Source organism: Plectropomus leopardus, chromosome 17 (assembly GCF_026936395.1).
Source record: "Plectropomus leopardus strain MGB_pleo_1.0 chromosome 17, ASM2693639v1, whole genome shotgun sequence".
Classification (NCBI taxonomy): domain Eukaryota; kingdom Metazoa; phylum Chordata; class Actinopteri; order Perciformes; family Serranidae; genus Plectropomus; species Plectropomus leopardus.
This window is the reverse complement of record NC_142192.1, coordinates 23,984,325-24,011,512: the sequence shown is the minus strand read 5'-3', so window position 1 is coordinate 24,011,512 and position 27,188 is coordinate 23,984,325. Positions and strand designations below refer to the sequence as shown.

The following is a 27,188-nucleotide window of genomic DNA, read 5'->3' as shown; positions in this document are numbered from 1 at the left end:
AGTGATCTAAATTCAGTGGTGGAATGTAATTAAGTATACTTTCTCTAGTACTGTACTCAGGTACACATTGTAGGTAAATATTGTACTTTTTACTCAATCCATTTTTCATTTTATTTCCTAAACCAACTAAGGCTGGACATCCACAGCACAGTCGGGGCTGATTTTCTTCCCCACTTCTGAGTGACACGACTCATTTTTGAGTCTAAATGAATTTTAACTTCTACAGTAGACGTCATGATTGTTCGTGTGGAAATTCTTCTTTGGCTTCACAAACATCTATATACTTAAAAACAAATCTTAATTGAATTTTAGGTTTGTTTGGGCGTTGTTTGCCGTGCAGCGTACGATCGACTGGTTGGCCGACTAACAGACTTTCAGATGACCTCTCGCACAGCTAAAGCAGAGCCCCAAGATGCATTTTTTTTTCTTAAACAACCTAACAGTGTATAACCAGCTAGTTTGTCAGTGCTGCTAGTGTATGTGTGTGTGTGTGTGTGTGTGTGTGTGTGTGTGTGTGTGTGTGTGTGTCAGACAGCAGTAGAGAGAGGGAATCAAAACTTGCACTCATTTTTGCAGAAATGGACCATAAAGCTCTTTTTGTGACGTCTTTTTCTACATGTCTGTGAATCATATCTCTGCTAGCAAACAAACCTCGATGTTCCCGCATCCACGGAGCTTTTAAACTAATCTTTATTGACAACTGTCAATAGCCATAACAGTTATAACAGTCCGCAGAGGCCGATGGAACATTTTATTGTCTATTTTACATGTATCGTGTGAGCACTCAGGTCGAGGCGTGACGAGCATATAATTTTTTTTTATTTTTTTTTTTTACAGTTTATGCACACAGTGGGAGTTGAACTTTTCTAAAACAGGCTCAAATTGTACAGTTGATGCAAAACTTAATATAATATATAATATTAACATAGTGAGTTAATGCTTCGCTAACATTAAGCCCCCCTCAGGAACTGCCGGGACCTGAAGCCAATTTTCGTATAGGCCAAACAAAAACAATAATGTGGAGCTCCGTCGTTTGCTGCTGTTGTTTTATTTATCCTGATTCTTCTCTCAATCATTTTAAGTTTTATTTAGTTTGGTTGTTGTTTCGTTGTGCCTGTGCATATAGTGACAATAGAGATCCTTCATTCGTAAACAGTGGAATTACAACTTCCGGGTCTGTCATTTGATGCCTTTGGGCCTAAAAATACTTTTCCCCAAATACTTTCATTGTGAAAGAGACGTTTGTAAGTCAGTGGATACATTTTTATTTTAGCATTTTTACATTAGCAGGTTTATTTCTATTGCAGCCGCAGCACTAGCCGTCATTATTTCCAATCTGAGGCGACGTAGGCGTGTTATGCAAAAATGGAAAGGTAAGCCCCTTATATGTGGGAGTGGCCATGTATGAGGGATTTTTGGGAGGTGATAGTCCACGATTTCACAGAGAAACTGTGGATTCAAAACTTCTGGATGATCCGCTCAACTTTTGCGAAGTTATACGATGCAACATCACCTCTTGCAGCACCTGCTGCATCATGAGGAAGCCAGTTCCTCCTGACAAGCACATAGCCATCGCATCATGTGACCTAAAAAAGCAAAACAAATGTTTCCATTGCAGTTTTGCAAAATATGGCTTTTTCAAATTTTAAATTGACATGTTTCCATTAGATGTTTTTTATATTTGCAATTTCAGTTTGCACAATTTGAGGGTTAATGGAAACCTGGCCAGTGACTTGAACCCACCTCTGGAAATTAGTAGATCTTTGGCAGCAGTTACAGCCTTGAGTCTGCATGGATACGTCTTTCCCATTCGTGTCTGCAAAACTTCTCTATCGGCTCTATCGGGTTGCACTGGGATTGAGAGTAAACAGCTACAAATTCTCTCAAACTCTGCTTCTGCCACTCCAGGACATTAACATTGTTGTTTTTTAAGGTTGTTCCTGTGAGGCTTTGGATTTGTGCTCTGGCTCATTGTTTTAAATTTCTCCCAAGTTGCACGTTTCTGGCAGTCTGCGTGTTGTTTTTCTCCAGGACTTCCCTTCATTTTTCTGCATTTATTTTACCCTCAAGCTTTCCACGACCTGTTGCAGAGAATTAACCCCACAGTGTGATGCTACCACCACCACCACGCTTCCTCGTTTCTTATATACACAGCGACAAAGCGGCATAACTGCGGGATTTTCCCTCCTCGATCAGTTAGTATAAAAAGTTCTTCTCTAAAACCAGGCAGTGTTGATCAAATAGACTCTGACACTGTTTCTCACTTAAAATCTTTTCAGAAACCTATTTTTAGCTTACTGTTTAACTGTGATACAAGATTGTTTGTTGCCAGCTGGCCCCATACTGTTTTTGCACGGGCAACTTGAGTTATCCACCAACGAGAGCGTTTATTGGTCCGTTGCAGTGCAGTGCATTCTGGTAGGTTTTATACCTCTTGAGGAAGTTTTCTCTGGTCCTGTTGCACCAATGTCAAAAGTACTCGCGTCCCTCTGCTGCATAGACAGCCCAGTTTTATGAAAGGATCATTTTTCCAACACTGAGATACTCCTTCAGTTCAGATCCGTTTGCATAGATCAGTTTCCACTCTGATATTTACGGGGCTTTTTTCTGTTGATCAGTTTGTGATACGACAAAACATGAGAACTTCCACTTTTCTTATTGTCACTATGGTAATATTCAAACTTCCCTGCTTTTGCTCCCCCCTTGTCTGCTTCCCTGCAGCTCAGATTTTCAGACTCTAGCTGTCAGTGCTGTGACTGATGCAATCAGGATTAGTTTGGTGGCTTGACTCTCCCACACGCCCGTTTTTTCAAGTGACAAGAGTTGAGAAACTCTGAGGATCTGTGGGCAACACAATAGAGGCATTTCACCGGGCCCAAACAGCCTCCCTCTCAGCAAAGTATTTCAAAACCATGACTCTAAAGATCTCATTTCATAACTGTTCCCCCCTCCAGCACCAAACCAAATCATGCCCCTTTTTAAAAGCACAGATAATCATTAAACAACAAACAAGCCAACCACCCAAAAAAACATTTGTCCTTTTGTGACTGGTGTCAACAAACAGTCTGTGAAAATGTAAGTAATGGTTTCACCCGTGACTCCCCTCATCAGTCATTCACTAAATGCTTTTGTTGTCTCTCCCCGAGGTTGTTTGCAAACACTGTGAGACACACAGAGACACAGAATAATGCTCGGGGACAAACTCTGGGCAAGAATGGACTTGCTTGTTGTAATAATTCATCTCATCTAAAGTCCTCTCTATGAAATGAAGAGTGCAGATTTTGAAATGCCGCATCTCATTTGTCAAGAATGACAAGGATGAGAGGAAGGAGCTGCAGAAACCTCCCTTCCTCAGTGAGATCTTAGCAGTATCGTAGCAGTTTTTTTTCACACAGAGCCATTTAAATACATTGTTGTCCAGAATACATTTGCATTGGTGACAACATCCGTTGTTTTTGGATGCTACATGCATGTAAACATGTAACTGTTAACTCTGTTTATAATTATTTTTGAGCAAAAGCCACATTTGATACAATTTTTGTTTTTCATATTTTAGCTTTGAGATTCCTCAAGCCTCACTACTCCTGCTTTAAAGACCTGGTTTTATCGAAAATATTTGCAAAAAATGGAAACAATTGCAGACAGTGTAGTAAAGTGTAGTCTTTTTGGGGAAGGGACACACAACTTTAAATGGGTTTTGGAAAAAATGTATTTTACTGCAGATTTTTAAAGAAAGAAGAATCACCTGATTTGCACCATTTATTATACCCAGAAACTCTCACACCATCTACACAGCATGCAACCTTCCTGTTACTGGCAAAACGACACTTGCCACAATATCAGAGACTCCTCTGAAATTCTGTACATGCACAATAAAATACAGGCCCCTGTTACAATACACCGTCTGCAGGAAGTTCAACCCCTGCTACAAAAAAAAAAAAAAAAAAAGAAAATAAACAATACTGGAAAGAAAAACTAACGTTAGTTTAACTAAATCACAAAAAACAGGTAATCAAAGATAAATAATAAATGATATTTGACAAGGAATAAACTAAGGAAACACAAAGTGCAACAAAGCGAAGGCGGGCAGGGAGACAAGTGTTCCTCCTTCCTACATGAGAGGTACATCGACATGTTTTTTTTTTCTAAAAAACAAGCAAACAGTGGTGTACCTCGGCCCTCACTGTGATCACCCAGCACACACACCACTGTACTCATCACGCAGTGCTGCACAGATGACGCAGAAAACGTAAATGCTACCTTCTGTAACCTCCAGTCTGCCCACAAGTGGTGCCTGCAAAGACGCTACAGACACTAAACATTCGCACACGCACACTTGACAGGGTAACATGTTAACTGCGTACTTCATTCTTACTTCATTGCCCTCAGAGGATAGCAAACTCATGCGTAGCCGCACGTGGCTTCTTTTGAAGGGACATGCTAAAGTGAACATGTCACTGCCTCTTAAAGTGATTACTAGGCGGGGCAACTCAGGAGCACTCACATGTTACATGTCCACAACTTTTGGCACTTTTTTTTCTGCAACTATAAATCTCTGCTTCACATTTATTATTTGCTTGTTTGACACATATTAATGACTGCATTATACCGTCGGTTATTATGTTAATGTACCGTGGCTTCAGTTGCAGGAAACCTGTCATCTGTGTACCGCCTTGAGGAAAACCTGCAGATGATTTCAATGAAATCTGAGACTGAAACCCGCGAAACTAACCCGGGGAAAAATCAAATATTTGTTTTTATTATTGCTTCCAGTCCTCATGCATATTTGTTTGTCAGGTGGAGTAAATACGGAGAGTTTGCACAAGAGTCGACTATGTGAGTAATTTAGGCATAATTTCATAGCAGTTTTAGTCTGTTCTGTAGTGGATCTCTTTAAAACATAAAGAGATGGTGTTGGTGCTTTAGCTGATGTGCACACTAACAGGTAAAACAGAGAAGAAATCCACCAATATATCAAGTTGTTTCTGCAAAACAACCACAAAGACACACAATGTGACTACAAAGAGACACAAGCAACTACAATGAGACTCAAAATGACCACAAAGAAGCACAAGAAGACATTAAAAAAATACGTAGACAAAAATGGTATAAAAAAAATGCAAATCAGCTGCAAAGAGATTTAAAACAACTTGAAAAAGGGCAAAACAACAATAAAGAGACGCAAAATGACCATGAAGACACACAAAGCCACTTCGAAGAGACGCAAAATGCCTACAAAGAGACACAAAAACAACTACAAATACAATTAAAATCATTACAAAAAAGGGCAAATCAATCACTGTAATAAATTGACAAAGTGACACAAAAATACCATAAAGAGACCCAAAACCTGAGAGATGCTTAATGACTACAAAGAGACAAAAACAACACCAACAACAACAAAAAGAGGCTAAGCAGCTATAAATTTTGCTCTTATGTCGCTGAGGTGGTGGGGCCCGCTGCATGTCTGTGCCCATGGACTCATTTACTCATAATCCGCCCCTGTAACTGTTCCCAAAAAAGGCTGGTTTAATCTTTAACAACTGGATGTATTTAATAAGCTTATCATATCTTTGTATTTAATCTTAATCTAAACTAAATAAATAAAAAAATTAATAAAAGTATTTTTTTTAAAAATGGAGTAGAGTCAAATGAATGATATTTACCCCTGAAATTAAATAAAACTATGGCTGTGGGATATGATGAGATTTATTTATAAAAATGTCTATAGTTTAATTTTATGCTATATCATTCATTTCGTTTACATCATCTGTTAACCCTTTGCGTTTCAATTTATGTAAGTGCTTTATTTAACTTTATACTTAACTTTATTTAAAGTTGTAACAGTATTTTATAAAACTTTATTTTAACAGCATTTATGTAACTTTATTTTATGGCAGTTGCTACTTTATTTATAACTGTAGTTCTTTAATAATTTTGTTTTTTAGTATTTTTAAGGGGATTTCAAAATACAGAGATATATATTGTGTATTGTGATTTAGCCTAAAAAAAAAAATCATATTATTTTAAAGCCATACGGCCCTAATAAGTAAAACTAAAGTATATGTAAAGTGACTTCCCACTGCTGATTAAAGTGGCTTACAAGGTCATAAAACAACATTTAAGTCTATTTTCAGCAACACCAAAACACCATAAAATCCATACAGGAATATTTAAATAATGCATGGGAGTTATTTGTTTTCCTAGTCTTCCCACATCGCGTGTGATTCAGACAGGTGGGAGAGTTTGGGAGAAACAACCTGGTTGGGTGTCCCAGAAGACCTCCTCTGATTGGATAACGGTGACGTTTGGATGGGAGGTGGAAGCTTATAAATGGCGGAAAAAAAAGTTTGTGATCACACATAAAAAAGGTCTTCACAGGCACACAGTCTCTCCTGAAAGTTTAATTTGTAGCGTTTTTCCTGTCATTTATTTCCAAGATGAACAGAGTTATTCTGCAGCTCTTTGCTGTCGGATTCTGCATTGCAGCCGGTGAGTAAAATACTCTAAATAAATCAGGATTTATTCATTTAAAAATGCAGTTTAAAGCGTGTCACTACGAAAACTTAACCTACATCCAAAACATAATTTACTAAAAGTTAACATGCTCGCATTTTAGAGAGAGCATTTAATTTTCTCCCCCGATAAAATAGGTTTCTCTGCATGACGTTGATGTGGCTGTGGTTTGTTTGGGTTGGTTTCCCCTAAAAAAAACCAGTGTTTTCTGCAGAATTGCGTTTGGATTTTATTTTTGTTGTTTTGCAAATTTACTGTATTGTGTTACATTTCTAGATTTTGTTTCTGCGCGCAGCTCTCATGTTTTCCGTTATCTTATTTTTAGTTTAGACGAGAAAAATGTACATTTTTTTCAACACAGATGGGATCCTGTCAAATAGGTCAATAATACTAAAAACTTTAATTGTCTTTCCCTGTTTGGATTTGTGCGTCACAAGTGTGTGTGTGTGTGTGTAATATTTGTTTGTTTGTTTTTTTTAAGTCTGTGTGTTCAGTGTTGAAGGCTGCAGACCTTGGAGCTGTTGTTTGACTGGGTGTGTTCACTGCAGTGATGTCTTCACATCATTTTAGGGGCAGGGGGCCCAAAACAAGAAGTGGGCACCTTTTTGTGACAAATGGCCACCCTGTGATTTGAGATTAACTTTGTTCTGGTAACTGTTGTATCATGATATACCATCTGTCCCTGATTGTTTTGGGGTGTGTATCAGTTGCACTGATAACAATCAGAGCAATCATTTGACTGTTTCAGATGACATAAAGAACAGTGAAGCTCTTTGGAGTAAATGTGTGGTTAACTACACCGTTTGTTTATTCATGTAGAAACAAAACGCTCTGTGTCTTTGAACAACAGCTCTGTTGTTTTAGTGTAAGAGTGTTAAATCAGTTTTGCGAACGCACCCCTTGTTGTAACATAACCTGTTGTTTTTTTTAAGTTCCTGTCAGTGCCATCTGAATTTAAGTGATTTTTTTTTTGAGTTTTTAATTTAGATCAATTAATTTATTTTCTAAACTATATTGAAAAAAAAAATACTAATAAACTACCTTGTACCTTGAAAAAACATTCATCCCAACTGATTTCAAAATAGTGAGCTTAAAGTAACGGGAAACACTTGTAATAGTTAGATAATAAACAGCTTAAAAAGCTAGCTAAAAGTTTCGGATAAACAGTTGTAATAATTAGCTAGTGTTAAAAGTCATGGATGGACAGTTTAAATAGTGCGCTAAAAATGGATTAATAAAATAGTTAGCTAAAAGTAATAAACTGTTGTTATAGTCAGCTTAAAGTAATAAATCATTTAATAAAGTTTGCTAAAAGTTGTGGACAAACAATTGAAATTGTTAGCTAACGTTAAAAGTAACAGACAAACAGTCGAAATAGTTAGCTAAAAAATAAATAAACAGTTGAAATAATAAGCTAGTGTTAAAATTTCTGGATAAACAGTTTAAATAGTTAGAGAAAATTAATGCATTGACGGTTAAAATGGTTAGCTAAAAGTTGGCTAATGGACAAATAGTTGGAATATGTCTTGCTAAAAGTAATGAAATGGATGAAATATGCAGTTAAAAGTGATAAAACAGTTGATATAATCAGCTTGAAGTGATAAATCAGTTGATAGAGTTTGCTAAATGTTGCGGACAAACGGTTGAATTTGCTAGCTAGCATTAAAAGTAATGCATAAACAGCTGAAATGTCCAGGTAAATATTAATTGTAATTGATAAATGGTTGAAATAGTTAGCTAAAAGTACTAAAACAGTCAATATAGTTAGCTAGAAGGAATAGCTAAACAATTAAAATAGCTAAAATTAGGCTAATGGACAAACAGCTGGAATAGATCTAGCTAGAAATAAGATGGTTAAAAGAGTTGTTAGCATAAAAAGTAACAGGCAAACGGTTGAAATAGCTAACTGTTAATCATAATGGATTAAAAACTAAAAAAGATGGATAAAAAAGGCTAATGGACAAACGGTTGAAATATTTTTAGCTAAAAGTAATACATTTGAAATAGGTAGCTAAAAGTAATTTTTAAAAAGTTAACGTAGTCAACTAAAAATAAAGATTTAACAACTGAATCAGAGTTTAAATAATCAGCTATTTACTCGACAGAAAAACTCTTTAACTCTGATTAATAATGTTAGTAAATATTCAAGCAAAAATGCCAAACATGGTCTGATTTCAGCTTGTCGAATGTCACGGTTGCCAGTTTTTTCCATCATATTTGACATTTAACTGAATATATAAGTGGACCATTGGTTGGATAAAACAAAATAAGACCTTGGTATTTGGGAATTTATAATAGTCATGTTTTAGTAGTGTATGGTATTTCATAGTTTAATATTTCAAGTGGTTAATTGAGTAATTTAGTCTAAGTTGCAGCCCTAAAATCAAATGTTATCTTGTTTTTTAAGCTGAAGAGAGATGCACAGAAAGCGTAAGATTCACAGATGAAACAAAGTTGCCACAGAGTTGCTGTGTTTACCTCCATGCACATCCCAGGCTTTACTCTAATGCTGTTATTACGGGTTGGGGTGAGGCAGCCTGTTTGTGGTGCGGGGATTTTTTTTTTCTTTTTTTCCAGACATTATTAAAAGACTGAATCATGTCCAAACCTGCCAGCCTTTGCATGAGAAATTCCTCACCCTGAGACAGTTGAGGGTTTGCCCAAGTCTCAAATTCCACTTCTATAGAGGATCTTTAGACTGGGCGCACTATAAGAGCCATTTGTTCCTCGACTATTGTGTTTTGAAGCTATTGTAGTCCATTTTTTTCCTCTGGATCCCCCTAGCCCTGTTGTTTCAGTCTCCTGTTTCAAACCACACCCTTCCTAACGGGAACTATATTCTAGTCCTGGCTGTTTTTTTTATACTTTCAGGTGATAACTTCAACCTTTGGCTTGTGAATACTTTGCTTTAACAGTTATTTGTAACAGTAGAGGGATTCACAAATACAAATAATTACATACAAAGGTTTTACATCAACTTGTAAAAGTGACCAGGAGGGATAAATATGTGTGAGTGGGTGAAAAGTGGATGATTTCAGACGGCAGTCTGGTTTGAGTTTTGAAGTAAACATGTTACAGGCTTCTGAGAGGTTTCCCCAAGCACCAGATGCAAGTAAAAATAGACAAAAATGCTCGGCTTTTTTTAAATCCAGATGTCAGTAAATTTGTCAGGTTGCAAGATGAAAGTCAGGAGTAAACCTGTTATCTTAAACCCTTTTTTATTTGAACTTTTGAAACGTGAACAAACTGTCTTGATTTCTGTGAGAAGGAGGCAATGGACATGTAAACAGGGAAGGGCCCAAAATTCAGCAAGGAATTCGAAAAAAAAAGTTATAAGAAAACTACTTGGGAAAAAAAAGTGTAAGTGCTAAAAAAAAAAAAAAAAAACAAAACTGTAACATAATTTAAAATAATTGTATATACATTTCTTGAAAATATCTAATAATTAATTCTATTTTTTGGTCATTTTTTACCTTTTTTTTTTCAATTTGCAGGACATTTCTTGCCAAGTTGCTCATTATACTTTTCCCATTTCTTTGTCAAAGAAATCAAATTAATTTTCAATGGTTCAAATGCTTGTGAGAGACTTCTGAGCATGGCGAAATAAACTGATTTTGATCTAGGGGTTAAAGGGTTAATACAAATGCAAATTCCATTTGCATTTTTATGTTACAGTTTTATGTGTTTATTGATCTGTAAAAACTAATTTCAGAGGGGGACAAAAACCCCTTCAAGCTGAACATTTAATCCACCTACTCCTCCCATCAGTCTGGGTAATCCCATCCTTTAAGGATGTCTGCATCGTGACCTGTGGGCATATTTACACAACACACCTTTCCCCGGTGTCTTTATCTTCAACTTTTAAGAAGTTAAAGGTTTGAGGATGTTTGTTATCCCAGCAGACACTCTGAGGGCACTCTTTGCATTTTTACCCTCACATTTCTTTTCATGTTTGCATATTCATCTCACGACATGTTGTCTCATTTTAATTTTCCGTGCACTGTGGGTTTGGTGCTGTAGCACATGACTCACATTGTGAATTTAATATTGGGCTTGTTGTTTTTCCACCATTTTGCTTTGCAGTTGTTCCCCACAGTGAGCTCAGACAGTCAGAAAAACAGCTCTTAATTTTTAAAAAAAATGAAGTTGAATAGGACTTTAAAGAAAATGCAGATTTTTTTTTTTCAGCCGGTGGGAGGCTGGATTTAGTCACTGCTCAGCTGCTTCTGTTGATCACACATGGATGAGTTAACGACTGACAACAAACACAAAATAAAAACTTGTTTGAACTAGAAACAAACTATCTTAAAAGGATGCCTTCACTGCAAGTGCTGGGTAGTGACTCCTCCCAAAGCACTGATTACAAAAAAGACACCACACGGAGGACACTATCAGCTGGAGACGGGCGAATAGCAGCTCGTTGAACTCCTGTGACGCGCACAGCGTCCACACATTGTGTCGGGGCTCAAATCAGCGACACCATGTGACTAAAGACGTCCAGAAGTTCAAACGTCATTAGTGCTTCGGGGAGTGTTTCATTTAGTGTGACAGTTTTTAAAGTTATGCAATTTCTCATATGAAATGTTACATAATGTAAGACATGTGAGCACTCAGTGACACTGAGGATAAACTAAGTACTGAGGTTTTATATCAGAAAAACAGGCTTTTGCATTAATTCATGATTTTACTGAAACTTATTGCACAATACCACCTACATTTAATGCAACACTTGTGATAAAATGTAGATTATAAACTTTACATTACACAGGATTGATGACGTTTATTGCACACATATGATTCTGAAAATAAAAATAAATAAAACAGAGGTGTTGTAGAGCTTTGCACAGGCATTGTAGTTTGATTTTTAATTTTATTCAGTTTTTATTTATTTTGTTATGAATTCAGAGTTCAATAGATTTATTTTTTACATTTTTTACATTTTTTTTATCATAATATAGGGGTATTTGTCAGGGGCAAGAGTTTAGAAGTTCATAATAGGTATTGATAACACTAACAACACTTTGTGAAGGCAATCGATACAGTCATGTAGACATCCCAGTTTAAATAAACGTAAACACCAATTTTATCAAATTGGACTAAAATTAAAGATATTTCCTGAACATTTTTATTTGATTTAGTTACATCTCCTCTGTTAGGTTTAGTTTTTTATTCTAAATAAACTTAATTATTCTTTTCTGTTTTTATTTCAGTAAAAATGTTATTTCCCTCACCCAGTCTTAGTTTTTAGTTTAATTTTAGTTAACTATAATGACTTTGGTGTTTTGTCCAATTCTCAGCGACTGCTATACATCTTGTAAACCACAAGATGTCACTGCGTTTGCTGCGTTTAAAGCCTCAAAGACTTCTTTCTTTCATCCCCACCGTCCACTATCAAAGCTTTTATCCCTCTGTCATCACTTTTTTTTTTTTTTACTATTTTCTCTTTCCTGTGTGTAAGAATTAACAGGATTTTTGCTTTTTAAACTCATCATTAACCGTTAGTTCCGTTGTTATTTATCTATCTGCCCTTGTGTTTTGAGTTTTAACATGTTGAGCTTGAAGGGCTGATGCTCTGTGATCTGCTGTTTTATTGACGGAGCAGCAGAGGGCAGCGCACGTCAGAAACACTGATCAGTAATGTGCCACACCTCAGGGTTCACACCCTCCTTGTCATCAAACTGGATGGAAAAAGCAGCATTTTGCTTGATTATAGGCAGAATAACTCACTGTAATATAAAAATATCATCCTCAAAAGTCACTTTATGAAATACTGGTGCTCCAAGTATCTTAATTATTGATCTGCACTGACTTAATTTTGGATTTCTTGTTTATGAATTCTGTTATTTCTACATATTTAAGGCTGTAGAGTCCTTTTCAATAAGTTTAGATTCACTTAACGGCCTAAAAAATAAACACAGAATAATATTTCTTGTAATTTTAGTTTTAGTTTTTTTATATTTAGCAAATGTATTAATTTAATCCCTTAGAACTATAGTTAAAGTGAGTTTGAGAATATCATCTGATAGACTTTACTCTCCCATTCCCTAAAGATTTTCTAATTGAGAGTGAATTTTAAAATATTACATACTGTTTGTCTGTTTCTGAAGTAGAATAATCAGCCTGAAAACTTCAACTTCACAGTTTTCGTGGTTGCTGATCTCTGTCTTAGTGGGAAAGATAACCTTATTCAATGACTCTATCACAATTCTGGGCTATTTAAACGTTACCTAAAGGGATAATCAGATCTTTTGAAGTGGGGTTGTATGAGGTATTATTACATTGTCAGTGTATTATATACTGTACAATAAAAGTTAGTTGGCACCCAAAGTTAGGAGAAGTGGGCTCGATTTCGATGAATTTTGTGCTGCTGTGGAGGAGTCAGCAGCAAAATGTATTTTAGGAACCTAAAACAAAGTCCCACCTAAAACATTTTTACTGCTTGATTTTGCTGTCAGACATCTATTTCTGATGGGAAGATGAAGCTGTTATATCTCTTTCTCCAAAGCCAGAGTCCATTGACAAAAACAGTGATTTAACATCACTGAACAGCAGACGTGCTGCTCTGCCGCTGCCTCTTTAAGTTAGCAGGTTTATGTTACTGTGTGACTTTGGTGATTTCGAACTAACCATTGAAAACACCAAAGTCACAAAATAACACAAACAAACAAACTGATTGAAGCAGCGGTGAACCAGCAGCTCCTGTGCTCTAAAAGCTTAAATTTCTGTTTTTGTCAATGGAGTCTGGTGGCTTTGAGAAGAGCAGAGATGGAGACCTGAAGCTGTTAAAGGCTTCCTCGTCCTAACAAACTGTCTGACTGAAGGATAAAGCAGTAAAAATACTCTCAATATACACTTATACTTAGGTGGGAGTTTTTTAGGTGGTTAAAATTTGTTTAAGCTTCTCCAAACTGGAGGCATGCTGACAGACATGACTGGATAAGTACCTCATACAACTCCACTACTTAACATCAAAGCTATCCCTTAAAGTATTTACATCTTCAGCAATGTTATACTTCTACTTCAACGACACGTTAGCAACAAATATTGTACTTTTTACTCCACTGCTTTTATATGACAGCTGTATTTACTCTTTCACTTGCAGACGATTTTAAATATAAGATATCATCCACATATTCTAATAGTATTACACATTATAAGCCTAAAGATTGAACTACTCAAGACACTTAAATACATAGTTTGTTCAACACTTTGAAACCTGAAGCTGCATCACTTTTCTTGTGCTCCTGTCAGACGCCTTTCACACGAATTTAACCTTTGAGCACTAAGAAAAAACTTGGGAAAAAAGGCAATGAGCAACATAAGAAATGTTTCACACATTTTTAAAAATGAGTAGATTTAGAAAAATATTTTTAAAAAGCTGGGAAAAATGTCTAGGGCAAAAAAAGGAAAAAAACAAGGGGGAAAACTATATTTAAAATGATTAAAATTAGATATTTAAAATTCTGTCTTGAAATTGATATCATTTTTAAGCACTTTTTGCAGGTAATTTTCTTGTTTTAAACTTTCCTTTTTATTTCTTTTTAAAAACAATTTTCAGGTAAACAATTAAAAAAGGTAATTTTTTTGTGCGTTTTTTTTCATCATTTCGTTTTACATTGCTCATTGCAATGAGGAAATCAAGCTGGAAATCAAGACAGAAATCAAGCCATATTGCGTAAAAAGGGTTAATAGATGTAGAAATATTGATATTGCAGTTGGCTTTCACCTTCATTATTGTAATATTGGGTTGAGTAACTCATAGTTTTGTTAAATCTATATCTGTATATTATTATTCTGTTGAGGTTTTTTTTGTCTTGCACTAGTTACACTTGTGTCTTTTTAGAGTAGAATATTGAATGCAGGACTTCTGCTTGTAACAAGAGTATCTCTACAATGTTGTTTTGCTACTTTTTCTTAAGTAAACTATCCGAGGACTCGTAGTACTCCGGACGGTTACTTTGACAGCTATTCAGGACATTTTTGAGCACTCCGGACATCCGGCAACTCGTCCTCATTAACATGTGTTTTGTGCTCATGTGTGTCCATGCTCGTGCACCTGCAGTAAGATTTGAAGGAGGTGTGTGGGGAGGTGACATAAATGCTTACCACATGACTTACCAGTATAAGAGAAACTTTTTTTTTAACCACATTCATAAAGACACAAAGTTCTTAAACTCCAGCAGCTGCAGAAGGAGTCATTTGCAAATGAATTCTGCAAATATGTAACACAGCGTCTCGCCTGTAAATCTCCTCTGCCTATTAAGTTGTCAGAAGTGATTGACTGCACCTGTATATGAATGTATACATACTTATTTGATCTTTTCAACCCTCGAGCCTGCTCTGTATGGAAATATGTTGTGTAGGGAATCTTTTGCAATCAAAGAAGACGCAACCAATCACATGCCGAGACACTTTGGCTGCAGAGAACAAACAGTCTGCCGTAACTGAACGCATTTAGCTGTCCTGCAACCATGTGACTTCACCTCTCTTGTTTGCACAACTGAGTGTGTGTGTGTGTGTGTGTGTGTGTGTGTGTGTGTGTGTGTGTGTGTGTGTGTGTGTGTGTGTGTGTGTGTGTGCGCTTGCGTGAGAGAGATGACTCAGTAGCGTGGAGGATCAGGTCAGACTGGATTTCAGATGGTGACACATCAGTCAGCATTGCAAAGCGCTGAGGTGTTTCTAGGTGTGGTCGTGCTGATCTCACCACGCACACTTTGATTTGGACTTTTTGTGTCTGTCAGGCAAAGAAAAATGTTTTATCTCACAACAGATTATATTTTAATTGTATTTATGAGATCATGTGTGAGCAGGAGCAACAAGAGAGGACATGAGGATTGTCAAAAGTGTGTAAATTTTTAGCTCTACTTGAACTCGGGTGTAACCGAAACCTGTGAGACAGGGTGTGGGGCTGTTAGAACAAAGGTGTGGCTGTTTTTATCTCTAAAGTGAAGAATCTAAATTATCTCATCAGATTGATTGATTGAAGTCAGGCCCTCCCATTGGGTCATACAGGTTTTTATTTTGTCACTTGAAAACCGAAGCATATTATTTATTTTTTCAAGTCAAACTCTGGTTTAATGAGGAGCTTAACAACTTTTTGTCATTTCTCCACCATTTACTAATATGTTCATCCTGGAAAAGTGACAACCATGTGTGCATGTGATTTTTTTTTTTTTTTTTGAGTGTGATGTAATGGGAGCTACTCAACTGGAAAAAGTTGTGCATGATCATGAGTCAGCTCAGCAAACATGTTAGTAAAACAGCAGCATCCATCCCCCTACATGAGTTACTAAGGTTAATGTTGTTTTTTGTAAATGCAGTGGGATACATAAATGTGAGACTGCATTTTAGCTGATAAGAGCTGCATCTTCTTGCATCATCTCACAAAGAGCAATCTGTCATTTAGTCCTCACCAACCTGATCTCATAATATTCAAGTCTGTAATTCTGCTTTTACTCTACAAGTGATAAAACAACAAGCTACAGATTATTTCCAGTGAACGCCTGACAATTGTTGCTACTGACAAGTGTGACGCACCTCAAATGGAATTTGAGCTGGCCTCAACTTTTTCAGCGCTTCGATGACGGGTGAAGCGTCAACCTTTGTTGTGTTTTTGTTTTTATGTTGTATGTCCTTTGGAGCGCGTCCAAGACAATGTTCAATCCAGTTTATAATGACAGAGGGCTTATTATGAAGTAGCTTTGTTAATCAGTCCAAGCAGCCCAGTTTACAGGTGCACGTTGGGTGTTCCTCCGCTGCCACTGAGATCATTTGAGTGTATGAGATTCACTCTTTCACCTCAGCTAAAATGAGGTCAATGTTCAGCCTCAGTCATTATGTTTGCATGCATTAAAAAAAAGTACAGGTTTTACCCTTATTCCAAAAAAGACGATATTCTTACTTCGTTGTTTACATGGCGAATGATAGTGAATATTCCTGTTGATGTGCAGCTGTGAATATTCCTATTAACATGCCCCAACCTGTCATTGATAATGTCGAAATATGGAAAACTTTAATACTGCAGGAAGTTTAAGCGTGCACATGTAGACGGCTGTCGGGACTATGTTGTTAAAATGTGATTTAGAATTGCATCTCTATAACTGTTACTCTGTTTAAGACTGGGGAAAGATACATTGAAAAAAAGAAGAAAGAACCTTTTAGTCCCTAACACGAGTCAAAAACTGGATCTTACTTTTCCCACAATTCAACTAAATGATGTGTCTGTTAGATCCTCTATTCCAGTGGTTCCCAACTGGTGGGTCATGGTCCAACAATGGACCACAAGTGACATGTGAATGTGGCAAGTTTGTAAAAAAAAAAAAAAAAATCCAAAACACAAAACAAACACTTTATTTTGACGTACAGTAAATCTTTGGCACATAGCTTTTATTAAAGTGTTGTTTCTTTTCATATGTTGTTGGGTTTTTTGTCTTCTAAGCCAGAGCTGCCATAATTCCAGTCCAATGATTTAAAGCTACTGTGGTGACATTTGATTTGCTTCCAGGTTTTTATTTTTGCATGAGCTGTCAATCCATATACATAGAACAGGGTGTGGACAGCAGTAAACCAAAAAACAAAAAACAGTTCCAGGAAGTTTTGAGAACAACAACTTCCTCATGACAAAGCTTGAGGCGTGATTCAAAAATTCAAATTTGATTGACGTTTGTCTGCACATTGCTTATATCACCTGGGTTTATCTAAACACAAGAATGAGTGTCTTTAATCACAATTTTATGAGACGACAGCTCCATAAAATTGGACAAATAATACAAACAAACAAACAGCGTACCTGGATTTTGATTCATCAGTCTACACTCTGTTGTGTTACAGTTGCATCACTTCTTGTTGGTGCACATTGAAAGTATATTGTTTTCTTGTTCTAACTGCAAAAAATGAAACTATATAAATGAGGACTTTTCATTTAAAGGGAGAACCCCAAAGCTTCTCCAGAGCCATAAAAGATGTTATACAACTGTTTTTATTACAAATAAACTGATGTTCAGGTGTAAAATCGATGGGAGTCCCCAATTTTTTAACTATGGTTATGTGTTTATTGTTGCCTTCTTTATAGCTAATCCTATTTATTGGATGTTATTTTGTGTGCCATATTTTTCACTACATGTTGCTCTTTGCATTCAGTTGTGAAAAGCGCGTTTCTGTCATGTGAGCTGATTCTCTGTGAGCGATCGGAAAACCCTGAGCTGACAAACGCACTCAGTTAATGACCACCTCTTTAGTCCTGTTATCTGTGAGGCAGGCTTTTGTCAACAAACCTCAACTATAAACTGACCTAAGAGTTTCCACTGTGCAAACTAATGGTTTGAATTTATAGGTTCTGCACTGTGTACAATTATCTGCAGTCTGGAGTCATTTTTCTATGTCTGGACACTAATCACACCTGTTACGTGAAACCGGTTAAATAGCTCAGGTTTTATTAAAGGTTTGTCATGTTGAAAGTGCACTGATTTTTCTTTTTGTCAGAAACTGCAAATATTGACACTAAACTCATTTAGTTTACTTTTTTAGCTTGCATTTAAAATAAAAAAGTAAAACTTGGACTATGTTATATGACAGAATATATTGTCTGATGATTTAAAAAAATATCTATTATTTGATATGTTGCTATATCTTTTATTTTGTTGACATCTGATAACCCTTTGTGCTTTGATCTATTTAATTATAACAATACTTTTTTTAACCCTGCTATACCATTACTTCATTTAACTTTATACTTTATTTAACACATATAACAGTATTTTATTCAACTTTATTTTAACTGTAGTATATTTAATGGCAGTAGCTACTTTATTTGCAACTGTAGTTATTTTGTTCTTTAGTAGTTTACAGTAATTTATAGGAAATATTGAAATATATATTGTGTATTGTGATATAGCCTGAAAATGTCATGATTTTATTTTAGAGCCATATCGCCCAACTATAAATAAAACCATGAGTACAGTTTCAAGTTTTCCACTTATGACAAGAAATCAGTGTACCAGTGGTTCAAAAGAAATACAGGAACAATGCACATAACAACATTATTCTAAATATGATTGCGATGTATTTTCCAGCCTTCTAATACAGCATGATGATTTTCTGAAAGTTATATACAAAACTTTTAAAAGATGCTGTACCTGTGGTACAGGTCAAAAGTCACCAGTCTGTCCCCTCCATGGTCACTGACTTTATGTCACTTGTCAGTCTTTTTGTTTAAAATGCCACGCTGCATCGTCTGAGTGGATGGGAGACACTGAAACAGTCTCAGCAAAGGCCTTCGGTCGAGACAAACACGAGATGATGTTTACTGGAGTGCTGACGCATTTATTAACCTGCATTTTAACCTCCTAATTATAGTCTGGTACAAACTATTTGTGCTAATTCTACTATTCTACTTCCTCTTTCCTCCTTGTCTCCCTCCTCCATCCCCCTCCCACTCTCTGCCGATACCAGTTCAAGCCCTGCAGTGCTACAAATGCGGCCTCGGTTTTGGGAACCTGTGCATAACCTCTATAGTCACCTGTGACAGCGGGGAACAATGCTACAGTGGTGTCGGGCAGGCAGGTAAGGAGCTCAGACGTTAAAAATCTCACTGGACGACATTCTCCATAAAGAAGTGTTGTCATCAACATTTACATGAAACACAACAGGCTGAATTCTCAAAATACCAATAATGGAGATTACCTTTTCAGTTGTGAAAGTGTTTTCTTTAAAAGGTTGAGACAAGGACAATGTTTAATTCTTCAATCAACAGAAAGGTTTTGTAATTCCAGCCAATGATTCCCAATTAGGGGCTACAAGGAAAGATTGTGGAGTGGCTCAGCTAATTAAGTAGAGAATTTATAGTAATGAAGCAGCTGCCAATCAACCTGCTTTAACACATTTAAGACCAGGTGTTAGAGTGTAAGAGTGTGTGAAAACTAGTTAGCAAGTGAGCAGAGGAGCTGAAATAAATAAAGAATAAATAAAAAAGTGGAATAAAGGAGACTTGTGGTGAACAGAGTGGTAAAAACATAACAATGAACCCAAATATATGTTTTTACATGAACTGAAAATGTAGGCAGTATGTGCCCATAATTAAAAAAATACAAATGTTTCCAACAATTTCGACATACATACATACATACAATGTATAAACATTTGTTTTTACACCCATTTTATTTATCAATTCAAGATCTGATGGGCTGTCTGATGATTATATGAGCTAATATGGTAAACCTGGGAAACAGCATTTATGTATGTATTTATTTCTGTATATATATATATATATATATATATATATATATATTTCTGTAACATAGGGATAATTATAAATATATATTTTTTCCTAGCCTTTTTTTTTAAAAAAAAAAAGAAAGATTTTTTTCCCCTAGAAATTTTACCCTAGCTTCTTTAAAAATAAGTTTCTACAATATATTTCCTATCTATAATAATCTATAATTTTATTATTTGCAATTTGTGGAATAATTATTAACAAGTTGCTCATAGCTTTTTTTCCACCACGATTTTGAAAGAAATTGCACCAATTGTATTGACTTTAACAAAGGGTTAAAATACTTGTGAAAGGCATCTGAAAGCAGCACCAGAAAAGTGATGTCGATCAAGCACCTTTTTAGTATTTAGTATTTAAATGATAGTTAAAACCAGAAAATCGCCAAACGTGGAGGAACACGTTTTTCCCCGTGTGCAGCCCACACCTCTCAAAGTCAAACACAGTGAACAATAGAAACTGTCAGTGACGATGTGTGTTTGTCGTCACTCCACAGCTGGCTTCTTGGATATCAAGAAGAAGGGCTGTCTAGCAGTGGCCAAATGCAACTCGACCGAACAGGTGAACTTCCCAACCAGCTCCTCCAACGCCACCGTCTACACCATGACCAAAACGTGCTGCAACACTGACCTGTGCAACGCTGCGCCCGGTCTGCCCGGGGCCTCCGGGCTGAGCCTGGCCCTCGCCACCGTCACTGCTCTGTTTGTGGCCCACGTCCTGGTTTGACAGAAAATACAGTAGATGACAGAAGACACAAAGAGCACACACAAACACATAAAATGCACAACACATAATGAACACACATCAGCACTACAAGGATTAAATAATCTCTTCTGATTTTTTTTTTCCACATGGGTCTTGTGTTCACTACTCTTGAGGTGTATCGTCACAAAAATGTTAATACAAGTTCAAATTAAATTCCCTCTTTTTGTCCTTTTTAATTGTATCTAATTCTTGTCCAAATATGGTAATTTCTTATGCCAAAACGTCATAGATTGCGACAACCAATATACCAAACTCGGCTTCAAAACTGGAGCCCATAAACTAATGGGCAACATCATTGTAGCTAATTTTGGGGTCATTACAGCTTAAAGGAACAGTCCAACAATTTGAGAAATTTATTCGCCTTTGTTTTTTTTCAAGAGTTAGATGAGAAGATGGATACCACTTTCATTTATGTCCATTAAATGTGAAGCTACAGCCAGCAGCCGCTTAGCTTAGCTTAGCATAGCACAAAGACTGGAAACACTGAGAAACAGCTAGCCTGATGAAAAGTGAAGGTTAAAATAAAGACAAAAACATGGCTACCAAACAAGTTTGTAAAAAGTTTAACTAACAAGTTGTGTTTTTTTTACACACACATAATACAAATTTTGAGCTGTAGGCATGGTATTACTTTTGTTTTTTTTTCCACCAGTGGACGGAGCCAGGCTAGCCGTGTCCCCTGTTTGTAGTCTTTATGCTAAGCTACGCTAACCAGCAGCTGGCTGTAGCTCCATGTTTTTTACATATAAACATAAAAGATGTATTGTTCTTCTCGCTAACTCAATGCAAGAAGAATTTCCCAGTTTCACAAAATGTTGAACTGTTTCTTTAATTTATCGCCTTTGACCCGCTTATACTGTCATTTAAGAGTCTTAATATTCAAAATATTATAGATTTCAAATCTCCTGCGAACATTTCTATCTGTATTCATTCCATTTATTGCCATTTGTTTGCTTTATTATTATTATGTAGCTAACATTTTGTAAATTCTCTCTTGACTTATGTCTGGTTGTCTTTGTGAAAATCTTTCTTTTTGTTTAGCTGGTTCTGTTAATTTTTTACACAAATGGCTCCATTAATTCTGCGTTTAACCTGTTTTTATTTTTTGGTTTTTGTGTCAAATCCTCACTGCAAATTGTTGGGTAAAAGCTTTTGTTTATTTTGCTAGTTCTGAATGTAAATATGAGAAGAACGTGATTAAATTTATCATGTTTGCAGATATTGAAATGTAATTGAGGTTGCAGCAATACTTTCAACAATTTTTTTTTACAATTTCAGGACCAATCTTCAGATTATCTCTATTTAAGACAAATCATTAAAATTGATTTCTCAAAATTGTCACTTTTGGCATTATTCTTTGAAAAAGAAACTTGTCTAAATGTTGTTTCAGAATTTGATACATAGACAATCTGAAGAATGCAATAAATTTGTAAACTGGGAAAAGATTTCGTCCTGTGTGGTTTCACTGTTTTCATTTAGTTTCTTCTCTCTAAATGTCTCTCGGCTTGTTGCTGTCCCGCAGGGCCAACTGGTTCTTCAGGTTTTGATGCTGCCAGCCGAGACGGTGTGATGGCACTCATCTGTCCTGATTTCAGGTTTTGGCACACTGCAGACATTTTCAGTGTATGAGGAAATCTGCTGTTCAAACCAGAGCAAAGCTGCAATCAAAGAGCTTTTACACCATAAATCATTTGTAAATAAGAAAAGTACCTAAAAAAGTTTCTAAAATTATGCATTTTCTGAGTCAAGTGTAGCTTGTTTAGGGTCTGGAGGTTCTGAAGATGTAAAAGTTAGATACTACGTGTTTGGTTTTATAACGCAAACTGACTCAGATTTTAATGTTTTTCTACATCTCTTATTTCTTAAATTACTCTTCAGTAGAATCATAAAAATAAATATACCCATATTTTTCTACTTCACTTTTCACCTTGCAACAATAATATGTTTTAGAGCTGAAACACATTTAACACACTTTACACACATGTATATGTGAGTAAACTAAAACAGTTGGTTGACTAATTTATTAGCCAAAACTAGCAGAAACTATCAATTTGAATCATTTTTATGCCTCCAAACCGCCAACAGCTGTGGCAAGACGCATTATGTTTTCAGATTATCTGTACTTACAACTCCTGTCAACAGGATTTTTCAAGAACTTTAAATTTCTCCCAATTTGGCACAAACATTCACAGAATGTCAAGAATGAACTGATAACATTTTGGTATTTAAAGGTCAAGCTCACTGGTATTGCAGGTTTGTCTCATTCACGAGAGTGTGATATTTTAAGAATGCCTTTAGGGAAATTCGTCAAATTTGGCACAAACGTCCACTTAATGTCAAAGATAAAGTGATTAGGTTTTCGTGGTCAAAGGTCAAGGTCACTGTGACTTTGCATCCATCCCAGTCTTGTGAAGGCAATACGCCTAGAAACACCTTGTTGAATGTCTCAGATTTGGCACCAATGTACACTGGGATACAAGGATGAACTCTGTAGATTTTTGGTTGTCAAAAGTCACTGTGACCTCAAAAAAATGCCTCTAATTTAAGAATTCTTACATCATTTGTTATGACAATTTCACACTAATGTCAGAAAGGGTCTAATGGTTAAACATAGATAGATAGATAGATAGATAGATAGATAGATATACTTTATTGATCTCAAAACTGAGAAATTGGGGACAAAACTGAGAAATTGGGGTGACCTTTTATACTTAAAAGGTCAATTTCTCTCTTCATGATGCTTTTCTGGCCATTATTCATTGCTGTAACTCTATTGCTCTTCATGTTACATAAATATGTTTTATACATAGCCGATATGCTGAATGTTTACATTTCTTAATGTTTTAATTTTTTAGTTTCATGTTGTGACAACACTGTCTTTAAGGTTTGCTTAGGTTTAGACAGACAAAGTAATGATCAAAACCAGAGTGTATTAAGACAGAGACAAGACCAAGATTTTGAGGGACTGAGACCAAGTCAAGACCAAACCAGAGAAAATCCCACACTGCATGACACACTTATAATACAATGTAGAACATACAAACCATAAATCCAAATTTTATTGAAAAACGCCTCTTTTATTGCCATACTGTATGTGTGCATAAGTGTGCCATGAAAAATGTCCAAGAAAAACTAAGAAACTGAGATAATCTTCATTGTCTTTATTCATTTTTTGCACAGGCAGTTAAGTAATATCCCTGCAGTTGTGGTCTTGACTTGTCAAGAAAGTAAAAGTCCTCTTTGTCCGAACCCGAGACAAAGTAAAAATGCTGTCGAGTTTGAGACCAGACAGAGATCTTCAGAAGACCATTTTGGTGCACTACAAAAAAAAGTATTTGGTTAGGATAAGGAAAACATGTTTTTGCTGCAGAGACAGCTGGCAATGTGTCATCAAAATACATGCTCTTATTTGCCTCAAACTCCTGCCATCTGCTGCTTACCGGCCGCCTCGCCTCGCCTCGATCTCGTTATCCAACTTTCCATCTTCTTTATGATGAGAAAGTCATATACATGTAATCTTAAATTCATCACCAAGGAAATGTTAATATGATTAATATGAAATGCAGAAATGTAACATCTCTGTGGTTTGAATAACTTACAATGTGAATACTTTATTCTGGCCACTGGGCTGTTATTGTGAAATAAAAGGGGTTAACACTTAAGTGTCGGGGTTTGGCAGTTTGTACTGCCAATTGTGTTCTATTAGATTTCCTCATTGCATCAATCGTTCTTCACATACCTCTGCTTCAGGTGACTCCTCAGGTAGAGATGAAGACCTGAAAAAAACCCTATTGTTCCCTCCCATCAACCAGTCTGACAGTATAAATATAGTCTGATCAAACAGGCTCATCAGAGTTCACGCTGAAATTATTTTTATTTTCCGTTGAGCAAAAACCAAGAACCAAACCGACAAATCAAGATGGGAAAGACCTTTTTTGGAATCATTGCAGTTCTTGCATTTTCCATGCTGGGTAAGATTTAATAATTATCAATCAGTCATCACAAATGCATTTTTGGAACTTTAGATATGACAAATCATTGACAAATTAAATCAGGAAAAATTTCAATTTTATCATTGTCTATGACTGTTCTGTATCATGGTTAAAAATAATGTACAAATCAGTTTAATTTGGTAAATGGATTTGCGCTTGTAGCTCCTTTCTGGTCTTCTTGCTTGTCAAAGCTCTTTTATACTTCTCGTCACATTCATACATACATATTCATGAACTGACGGCCGAGGCCACCGTACAAGGTGTTACCTCGGTCAAACATTCAATCTTCCAATAAGTGGACGACATGCTTTACGTCCTGAGCCAAAGCTGCCAACATTTCAAAAAAAACAACGCGTGTACAGTAATTTGTTTTGGTGAATATGGTGATATTGTACATGTTATTAACAAATGCATCCTCAAACTTCTTCACCTGATGTTTTTTTAAGACTTAAACTGATGATGCTTCGGTAACGTGTTGCTGAAGGTCTCTGAGAGAGACTTTTGTTCAATTTGTTCACATTATAGATTAAATAAAAATAAATCTGGCTACGCAGATGGTGTCAGTTTTACGTGTTTAGATTTTGTATCAAATTTAGTTTGTGTTTTCAAAAACAAATTACAGAATCTTACCATATCTCACCAAAAATGACTACATAATAATGGAATAATTCACTTACTTTGCCTTCAAAATCTTTGAAAGGGACTAACCTATTTCTTTGGAAGAAAAGTAGTTTCATTTAAAACATCTCAAAACCTAAGCAAGTGAAAAGGAAAAATTCAGTAACTATTTCCACTACAGGAAAGTGGAGACACGTTTTCTTCGTTTTAATTGGGTGAATTGACATTTCAAAAACAAAAGTGCTTTGTTTCCTTTTCAAACCTCCACATAATCTAAAAAAAATTAACAGTAAAATTGGTCTGCATGATGGTGTCCTGATATATCTGTCAGAGTTTGATTGTTTCTTAATCTTGGGATTTGAGATTTGATGACTTTGCTTGTTCCACAGTGCAGGCGATTGAGATGAGTCGTGTCTCAAATCGTAAGTTCTTGTTCATTCATTTCTACTCAATTTAACTTTGTTTTTAACCTCGACTGAATCACGCTGCTTTGAGCTAATTTTTGTTCTTTGTTCACACAAACATTCATTGATTACTGTCATTATTCCACAGACTCAACATTTCATTTTTGTGCTTTCATTTGTGTGTTTCAGGGGCCCTGACCTGCAATACATGCTCATTTAATTTTGGGGGAAGATGCATCAACCCCTCTAATGTGACCTGCTCGACCAACACCAGCCTCTGCTTCAATGGGACAGTCAGTAAGTAACCTCATAATGGCCTAAAAGTTCACACCCTTTCCTGAACACACACATGCACGCACGCACACAGGCACACACACGCACACATACACCCAGCTGCCAAACCATTAACCCATCTGACTAGATATTCATGTTTTATTTTCATGTTGATTTAGTGCAGTATAAATCCTTTCATGCACTATAGTATAAGATCTTTTATACCCACTCTTTAATATTAAAATACTCCTTCACAAGTACTCCATGCTATTTTAAAAGAAGCTATAAGCAGTGAGGAACTTATTTTAAGCTTAATTATCAGATAAAAACCTTGTATTTACAGTTTTGAGGGTTTTGGTTTCAGACAATCTGAAAAAGGCAGTAAAAGAAAAAGTCCAATAGTAAAGGAGGGGTTGTTATTTGTGATTTCTTTTTTTCTTTTTTTAACGTTGGATGAAAAATCCAAATCCGTTAAATGAAAGTATTAACATTCAAGCAACTTTATTATTTTATGTATATGTGGTGCAGTAAAAAGTTTTCAATATTAGTATTGCAGTAATTAAATAGAATTGCTCACTTAAGAACCAGTGCCTCAAAACTGTATTTGATTAAATGTACCTCTATAACTCTTAATAATCCCACACAACCCTTTCTCTCAAGGTTTTCCTGGACTCAATGACTTTGGCTTCACTAGTAATGGATGCCATGAGCCCATGGGCTGCAACAGCACTGTCAATGGCACACTGTTGGGTGTCAACTACCAGAAAACACTCACATGTTGCTCAACAGACAACTGCAACCGCATCTCGGACAGCGCCACCCTAACCACTGAGATGACCCTCAGCGCCACCATTGGTGTAGCCATCCTGGCCTCCATGTGGGGAGGCACTCTGTGATATACCACATGTTAAATTCAACCAGCTACTTCTAAAATCCATTTATTGTATGAAGAATTACACCAAGCTTGATCTTTAAAGAGATCAGTGGCACTATCCGAAATAAACTCTTTGGGTTTTCTATATCTTCATTTACTTTTCATAACTCAGGTCTTGCAATGTACATGTTCAAGTTCATAATGATTAGTTATATAAAACCCCAAACTGAGGTGTCCATATCATGGAAGTTGATCAATGGGATGTTTCACAGAAACACTGAGCTCGTAAATCTTCCAGGCTAGGCCTAGGCCTAGGCTTGGGCCTATCCTTTTAAATACAATGGACAAAAAAACGATGTGAAAATAAAGACAATGGTCGAAAAAAACATCTGTAGCCTCAGTGACTTGCTCTTGTTTTAACATAAGGCATGCATCCATTCACTAGCTGTACCCGGCTGAAATTGGACGGGAGGCACTGA

General features: G+C 36.2%; 2 protein-coding genes across 2 annotated transcripts; both read left to right on the top strand.

The window, feature by feature from the left end:
- The first annotated feature begins 6,335 nt into the window (after positions 1-6,335).
- Positions 6,336-21,991, top strand: spaca4l (sperm acrosome associated 4 like). Its single transcript, XM_042507226.2, has 3 exons — positions 6,336-6,492; positions 18,967-19,077; positions 20,280-21,991. The coding sequence occupies exons 1-3, from the start codon at positions 6,441-6,443 to the stop codon at positions 20,507-20,509; spliced, it is 393 nt and encodes a 130-aa protein (XP_042363160.2). The 5' UTR covers positions 6,336-6,440; the 3' UTR covers positions 20,510-21,991.
- A 2,394-nt stretch (positions 21,992-24,385) lies between these two features.
- On the top strand, positions 24,386-27,095 carry LOC148186664 (uncharacterized). Its single transcript, XM_088090544.1, has 4 exons — positions 24,386-24,519; positions 25,548-25,580; positions 25,752-25,859; positions 26,496-27,095. Exons 1-4 carry the CDS (start codon positions 24,468-24,470, stop codon positions 26,729-26,731), a joined length of 429 nt encoding a protein of 142 aa, XP_087946670.1. The 5' UTR covers positions 24,386-24,467; the 3' UTR covers positions 26,732-27,095.
- Positions 27,096-27,188: the final 93 nt, after the last annotated feature.

Bases quoted from the DNA above. Each gene is read 5' to 3' on its own strand.
- spaca4l (XM_042507226.2), top strand. From the start codon at position 6,441: ATGAACAGAGTTATTCTGCAGCTCTTTGCTGTCGGATTCTGCATTGCA. The intron at 6,493-18,966 runs GTGAGTAAAATA...TGCCGATACCAG, and splicing joins CGGATTCTGCATTGCAGCCG to TTCAAGCCCTGCAGTGCTAC. The intron at 19,078-20,279 runs GTAAGGAGCTCA...GTCACTCCACAG, and splicing joins CAGTGGTGTCGGGCAGGCAG to CTGGCTTCTTGGATATCAAG.
- LOC148186664 (XM_088090544.1), top strand. From the start codon at position 24,468: ATGGGAAAGACCTTTTTTGGAATCATTGCAGTTCTTGCATTTTCCATG. The intron at 25,581-25,751 runs GTAAGTTCTTGT...TGTGTGTTTCAG, and splicing joins GATGAGTCGTGTCTCAAATC to GGGCCCTGACCTGCAATACA. The intron at 25,860-26,495 runs GTAAGTAACCTC...CTTTCTCTCAAG, and splicing joins CTGCTTCAATGGGACAGTCA to GTTTTCCTGGACTCAATGAC.